Genomic DNA, 7,827 nt, shown 5'->3' with positions numbered 1-7,827 from the left:
GCAGGAGAATTGCCTGAACCCAGGAGGCGGAGGTTGCGGTGAGCCGAGATCGCGCCATTGCACTCCAGCCTGGGTAACAAGAGAGAAACTCCGTCAAAAAAAAAAAAAAAAAAAAAAGAATATACAGATAGAATGACCAGGAGAGTTGATAAGAATGTTCCAGACCAAAGAGATATGACAAGAACAGATATATTCTAAAACAAGCAGCAAGCAACCTACTTGGAGGCATGTTTTGGGGGACTGGTCTTATGGGAAAGTTGAGAATTTAATTTTGTTCTTCAGCTGGAGCCTCTGACTGTTAACAGGGTGGTCGTATACCTTTCATTCAGCAGCAGTTGCCAGCCTACTGTGTGCAGGCACTGGGGCCCCGTGTTACACAGGTTGAACACACAGTGCTGCTGTTTGGAATATCTGCGTGGATATGCCTGAGAAGCATAGGGCTGATGGTTGTTCTGGGAGGTGGGACATAAAGGAGACAGACCAGAGGCAAAGAGGCTAGAGAGGACTGCTCAGTGCAGTTGTCCAGGCCTGAAGAAGGTGGCAGTGATTTGAATCGGTAGAGGTGGCATTCTCTTCATTAGGAGGGTACGGATAATCAAGACCTAACAAATTGGGCCCTGAAAGATACCTTCCTCATGGGGAAGAGTGAAGGGAGATAATGTAACGTAAAATGCCAAAAGTATATAAATTGAAAGGGGAAAATTGAGAGAACTTGTGATCCATGGTCTTGGTCTTCCATTTAGGGGAACTGGGACATCCACTGGAGCAGAGCACAGGTGTGAGCCTGCACATCAGGAATTGAGGAGACTGACTGTAGTGGGTGGGCTAGGAAGAGAGAACGCTTGTGCTCTGGTGGGACAGCCCTGACAACACAGCTTCTCACTGCTGTCTAACCCTGTATTGCTCAGTTGCTGGTGGTAAGGGACTGGTTAATAAACTATGATAGATTGATAAAAAGGCATGTTGTGCAGCAATCGTAGTGATGTTTTTAAAGAATATAATGATAAGTTCGTAAATGAAGTGTACCCAACTGTGCTATGATATTTGGATAATGTTATAAAATGTATATATTTACATATAAAACAAAGATGAAGTAAGTAGACAAAATATTAACAATAGGTTGAGGGATGAGGAATATGTTTTGTTTTCTTCAGTCTGCCTTCCAATGTTCTGCAATAAAAACATACTGTATGTTCAGATAAGTATGTACACTATTATGCTACTAATAAAGCATTTTTGTTTTATTTTAGTTTTTAATACAAAGCTGTTTAGTTTCTAGTGCTCATTTAGGCCCAACTGAAGTGAAATAATCATTTTAAATGGTTAATTGTTTTGACTCTTTTATTTGTATTTTCTTTTTTTTTTTTTTTTGAATTTCTCCTCAGAAATTGTATTTTCTTTTTTATTCAGATTGGCCCAAGAGAGAGAAGAAGCAAAAGCTAAAAAAGAAAAAACAGCTGGTAATACCAATTTGTTAGAAAAGACAGGAGGAGTGGATTTCCATATGAAAGCTGTGCCAGGGACAGAAGTGCCAGGACATAAGGTGAGTCTGCCCTGTAGCCTGAGCCAGTCTCGTGGTTTTGGGAACTGATGCCTGAGATCACGTGATCGTGGGTGTCATATCTAAGACCCGTTTCTTTTTTCCCCTTTCTTTGAGGTAATTAACATAGATAGGATTTTATGATTTTCAAGGTGCATCGGCTCTTAGGTAAGCATAGTTCTCTGCCATTTTACAGAGAAAGAAATAAAAACCCAAGCCAAGGTGGACTTTCAAGTGACATAGATAGCCAGGAATATAGGCAGGTCCCAAGTTTGCCTATTTAAATTAGCAGCTGGTGTTTTTTGTAAACCATCCTACATTGCTACATGGGTTACTTGGGATTGATAGCCTCTCCAAATCTCGCCCCCTCAACCCTCACGCTTTTTTTTTTTTTTTTTTTTTGCTTGCCTCTCACATTTTTTCCGTTTGGTAATTCTTATTTCATTGTCAGAAAACTAAACCCAACAGTAATGGTACCTCACTGATTTTTTAATTGTATTTATGTGATGTTGTTATTAAATGTTTTCCATTTGTGTCACATTTAGTAAATAAATTCTTTTTTTTTTTTCCTTTTAGGATTGGGTTGTGAGCAAATTTGGAAGAGTCTTACCTGTTCTTCACCTTAAAAATCAATATAAACGTAAAATATCCTTTGTGATTGGCCTCTCACAGTAATTATTTACCAGTGATGGATACTTGTAAAATACCTTTAGCATTTCACTGTCTCTATCAGTAAATCTTTAGGTATTTGTTTGCATATTCCCAGTTTCTTGGTACTCACCTACATGTATGAAACACTTAGAGAATCAGGAGAAAATGAAATGAGGTTTTATATAATTAAGTAATTCAAATGATGAGTGCCTAAGCAGGTTAGTTTATTAATTTATTCATATTGTCATACATGGATTTGAAGCCATTGCTAAAGGAGCTAAAGAGGGGTGAGAGAACAAGAGCCCATCATTTAAAAAGGCTTTAGAACTGAGGTAGGTTTTGAATTAATAGAAAAGTGATGGGAAGTAGTCCTGGGAATAGAAATAGTAGATAGGCCGGGTGTGGTGGCTCACACCTATAATCCCAGCTCTTTGGGAGTCCAAGGCAGGCGGATCATGAGGTCAGGAGTTTGAGACCAGCCTGACCAACATGGTAAAACCCCCTCTCTACTAAAATACAAAAATTAGCCAGGTGTGGTGGTGTGCACCTGTAATCCCAGTTACTCAGGAGGCCAAGGCAGGGGAATTGCTTGAACCCGGGAGGCAGAGGTTGCAGTGAGCCGAGATCACACTACTGCACTCCAGCCTGAGTGACAGAGCAAGACTCATCTCAAAAAAAAAAAAGAAAAGAAATAGTAGATAAAAATATGTGGACAAGCAAGATGATGGTGATTTGAAAAATAGTTTGGAGCCAAGTGTGAGCAAATTCTAATGCCTATTCAATGAGGTCAGATTATCTACGACCTTGAAGACCTGGTATGGAATTCTAGGCAGTGTGTCTTGATGTATTCTTCAGCTTTTAACCCTGGTGTCAGTCAGTAAGGGAAGCAGTAGCAGGTGTTTCAGACAGAGGGAATGTATTATATGCAATTAGTTTAAAAGTACTAGAGGACCAAAAGCCAATGGTAAGATTGCCCACTGATTGATAACTGCAGGAAACCACTATCCCTTTGGGACTAGAAGAGCAAAAGGATGTGTCCTCAGAGCGCAGGCCGCTGTGCCACTGAGGCTACTACCTGAATCCAGGCCCTAGTTGGACTGGACATAGTTATTGAACAAAAGGACTTTCAAGAGTAGTCGCTTAAGGTGGGGTGCAGTGGCTCACACCTGTAATCCCAGCACTTTGGGAGGCTATTGGAGGATCCTTGAGCCCAGGTATTTGAGACCAGTCTAGGCAATATAGTGAGATTCTAACTCTATAAAAATATTAATAAAATTAAAATCAGCCAGGCATGGTGGCACATGCCTGTGATCCCTGCTACTGGGGAGGCTGAGTAGGGAGGATCACTTGAGCCTGGAAAGTTTAAGCTATACTGAGTCACAGTCATGCCATGACACTTCAGCCTGGGCAGCAGTGAGACCCTGTCTCAAAACAAAAAAGAATAATAGCTTAAAACACCTTAATTCTTGCCCATTCATATGCTTTAGGGAATCAGCAAATGATAGCCATCATTACAACACATTGATGTTAACTAGAATCTTTCCTGGATAATGTCAACAAAATAGTCCTGGTAAAGATTTAGATTTTTTTTTTAATTTTTAATTTTCTTTAATTTTTAAGACAGGGTCTTGCCATGTTGCCCAGGCTGGTCTCGAACTCCTGGACCCATGTAATCTGCCCACCTTGGCCTCCCAAAGTGCTGGGATTACAGGAATGAGCCACCGCGCCCAGCCCAGCTTTCTAATAAAGACCTAAAAGTGTCGCAGAGAGTGAGTCAATGTGAAGTGGATGTCATTGAGCTAGGAGAATCATGGTTAGGATGAGTCAGAACTGAGAAGACAGAAATGGCCAAAAGAGTTTGAGAGTAAAAGGACACACATGTAGCCATGTCCTTTGGGTTCTCCTGAACCCAGAACTTTGCTTTACTGTACCAGCTCAATGGATGGATTTCAGTGATTTACAGAAAATAGCCCTGGGACCTGTGTTCCTATAATATAATCTGAATAGGTTTGCTATAATATCTATCTACAGTTGGAGTAATTTCTGCCAACTAATAGTGGTAGTACTAGACTTTACTCAGAAAATGTCATAGAAAGCTCAGTTTCTTAGATCCTGAAAGATAACCTAGTTAACTCCTTATTTTGTTTTATGACAAACTGAAAATAAGAAAAGGTAAATGACTTATTTGAGATTAAGCAATATTCTTTGTTTCAATAGATAGGTTTTCCTAAAACCAAGTGCTGTAGTTTTGTTTCTTGACTTGGATAACATCATAAAATATGATCCCTCAAAATACTGCCACAACCTAAAGAAGATAGGGGAGGATTTTACAAACACCATTCCTATATCCAGCCTGACATGGGAACTGGAAGGAGGGAATGGCCCGATGAGTAAGAAGCGGCGAGGAGAGTTCTCTGACTTTCATGGCCCTCCCAAGAAGATGATAAAAGTGCAGAAGGATGAGAGTTCCACTGGGTCTCTGAGTCCAAGACCCAGGTGGGTAATAGAGAGACTACCCTTAACACAGCAACAGGCTGCACAAAAAAGAACTTGTGATTTCATTACTCCTTCTAAATCATCTCCTATGCCTGTTCCTGATACCCAGAAACTTAAAAATCTACCTTGTAAGACTTCTGGCTTGGAAACTGCCAAGAAGAAAAATAGCATTTCTGATGATGATATTGATTCGGAAGATGAATTAAGAATGATGATTGCAAAAGAGGAAAACTTACAGATAACTACACAGCCCTCAATAAATGAATCTGAAAATGATCCTTTTGAAGTTGTAAGGGATAATTTCAAATCAAGTGTTCACAAACTGCATTCTTTAATAGGTTTAGGTATCAAAAATAATGTCTCTTGCCATGTTAGTGATAATGATATGAGAGATGGTTGTGAGTATGACTCAGGAGATACAGATGAAATCATTGCGATGAAAAGAAATGTTGCTAAGGTCAAAAGCAGTACAGAATTTTCACAAATGGAAAAATCTACAGACAAGAAAACTTATTTCAAAAATGGAGAAAACTGTGAGCTTTCTGGTCACTGTATTAAAGTACAAAAAAGAAAAAGCAATGTAGAGTCAGCCCTCGGTCATGGATTAAAGCTTCCTAATCGTAAATCTCCCTCTCACTCCAGTAGCAGTGAAGATGCTGATTCTGCATCAGAATTAGCTGACTCTGAAGGAGACAAGGAGTACAATGCCACGATGAAAAATTGCCTTCACGTGAATCTCACTTTAGCTGATTTAGAACAATTGGCTGGCAGTGATCTGAAGGTTCCAAATGAAGATACTGAGAGTGACGGACCAGTAACCACCCAAGGCAAGTTTGACAGAGGCTCCAAGATCCCCAAGGCTCCCACTGGCCTCCGCAGAGGCCGAGAGTGTATTCGTCCTGAGGAGATTTTGGCTTCCCTGTTAGAAGGAGAGGAGAACACCCCTGGCAAACAGAAACCAAAGGAAAACAACTTAAAACCAAAATTCCAGGCTTTCAAGGGAGTAGGCTGTCTATATGAAAAGGAGTAGATGAAAAAATCCTTAAAAGACAGTGTTGCCTCTAACAATATTAATAAAGATCAGAAGTTCATGAAACATGAGGATCCCAGTATCATATCCATGGAAGATGGGTCCCCGTATGTTAATGGCTTATCAGGTGAACTGACTCCATGCCAACAGGCAAAGAAGGCAAATGGCCCAGACAATATTCAGCCTCGGAAAAGACAGACCACTTTTGAGAGCCAGAATCGCAAGGCAGTGTCCCCTAGTGGTTCTGAAAAGAGAAGTAAGAATCCTATTTCTAGTTTATTGCCATTAAAAGGTAAGAAGTCCTTAAGTCTTAGTGCAAAGACTCATAACATGAGCTTTGACAAAGACGGCTGTCATAGTACCACAAAGACAGAAGCTTCAGAGGAAGAGAGATCTGATTCAAGCAGCCCCACCTCTCTTGAGAAACCACCCAAGGCTTCATCCAAGGACACTCAGGAAATCCAAACTGATTTCTCACTTTCTATTAGTAATTCATCAGATCTGAGTGCTAAGGATAAGCATTCTGAAGACAATGAGAAGCGTTTGGCAGCCTTGGAAGCAAGGCAAAAAGTAAAAGAAGTGCAAAAGAAGCTGGTGCATAATGCTCTGGCAAATTTGGTGAGTATATTTTCAATGTATGGATTTAACAAGAACTCACAAAGTCCAGCTTTTCCTTCCCATGAAGTTAGGTATGCCCCTATAGAGTTGATTGTCTGTCTTGGTGTTCAGCAGTTTCATGTTTTGGTCCTTGAGTTAGCTTTTTAATCTGGTGTATCTGAAATTTTCTTTATAATTTTCTTTCATTTAGAAGCTATACCTGGTATAGTTAGGTATTCTATTGTGTCTGAATTTACATATAAATCACTTGTTAAGTGATTTATACCTTGCCAAGTCTTGCCAAGATTTACTATAATGGGCTTTTGTTCATTCTTCTAACAATTATTAAGTACACTTTTATAATAAGTGCCAGATTTTATAGTATGAAGATGGTGATCTTGCCTTTCATGCAGTTTTTGGCTCATGGTATGGCATGCTGACAGTCACAGTTCAATTACATGGGGCCAGGAGTGGGGTGTGTCCCTTTGCCTTGGCAGCACACAGGAGATATACCATGTCAGCTGGGAGCTTCTGTAGTCTGAGCTGAATAGTAGGAAAGGGTAAGTGGGAACTGGCCAGGCACGGGTGAAAGGGTGCGAAGGGAGAGGAAAAGCATTCATTTTAGGAAAAAGGAACAGTTTATACAAAGGTGAATATTTTCAATCAGTGTAACTAAAACTTTTATAGCATGAGGTAGCAAGAAATGAGGCTAGTGGCTGACTTTGTTCATAAAGTGAAAATACATTGAAGAATTTTAAGCAAAGAAGGGAAGATTAATTGTGTCTATTTTGGAACAGTAGTTGACAAACTACAGCTGAAAGGCGATCCAGCCCATGGCCTATTTATGTACTGCCTTCAAGCTAAAAATAGTTTTTGAATACAGAACAAAGACCATATGTGGGCCTGCAAAGCCTAAAATATTTACTCTGGCCTTTTACAGAAAAAGTTTGTTAACGATTGTTTGGGAAAGATCCTTCAGACCATGATGAAAACAAATCGAATGGGTCCAGCTGGAACTGGAATCAAGGAGAATCTTTGGGGAGGTGGAAAATCAAAACCATGACAATGTCAATGGGAATAGATTGAATTAATACCAAGAAGGTTTAATTCATAGGACTTAGTGATAACTGGATATGGAAAGGAATTGTAAGTTTCTGTCTTGAGCAAATAAGCAGATGGTGATGGCATTCACTAGATAAGGAAAAATGGCAGAAATTAGATTTCGCGGGGGAAGGGGAGATAGGTTTAGACATGTTCAGCTTGAGATTGGGTTGTTTCAAGATGCAATGTTTTTTTTTTCTGCCAACATTTAGGTTCTGGGGATACATGTGCAGGTTTGTTACGTGGGTAAACTGTATGTCTTGGACATTTAGTATACAGATTATTTCATCACCCAGATAATCAGCGAAGTACCCAATAAGTGGTTTTTCTTTTCTTTCCTTTCTCTCTCTTTTTTTTTTTTTTTTATTTTTTTATTAGGCCATAAACGGCTTCGTTGATGTGCTCCAGATCC

The 7,827-nt window shown here is 39.8% G+C and overlaps 1 protein-coding gene across 1 annotated transcript in view; it reads left to right on the top strand.

Moving 5' to 3' along the window:
- Positions 1 to 7,827, top strand: part of NOL8 (nucleolar protein 8) — a 26,854-nt gene that overhangs the window by 5,697 nt on the left and 13,330 nt on the right. Inside the window, 3 exon segments of the mRNA XM_017518973.2 lie at positions 1,411 to 1,543; positions 2,117 to 2,185; positions 4,461 to 6,335. Of these exon segments, the coding sequence (XP_017374462.2) occupies positions 1,411 to 1,543; positions 2,117 to 2,185; positions 4,461 to 6,335 (2,077 nt within the window).

Source organism: Cebus imitator, unplaced genomic scaffold, assembly GCF_001604975.1.
Source record: "Cebus imitator isolate Cc_AM_T3 unplaced genomic scaffold, Cebus_imitator-1.0 Scaffold720, whole genome shotgun sequence".
Classification (NCBI taxonomy): domain Eukaryota; kingdom Metazoa; phylum Chordata; class Mammalia; order Primates; family Cebidae; genus Cebus; species Cebus imitator.
Note: the sequence above shows the minus strand (reverse complement) of the source record. Positions and strands in the feature narration are given on the sequence as shown.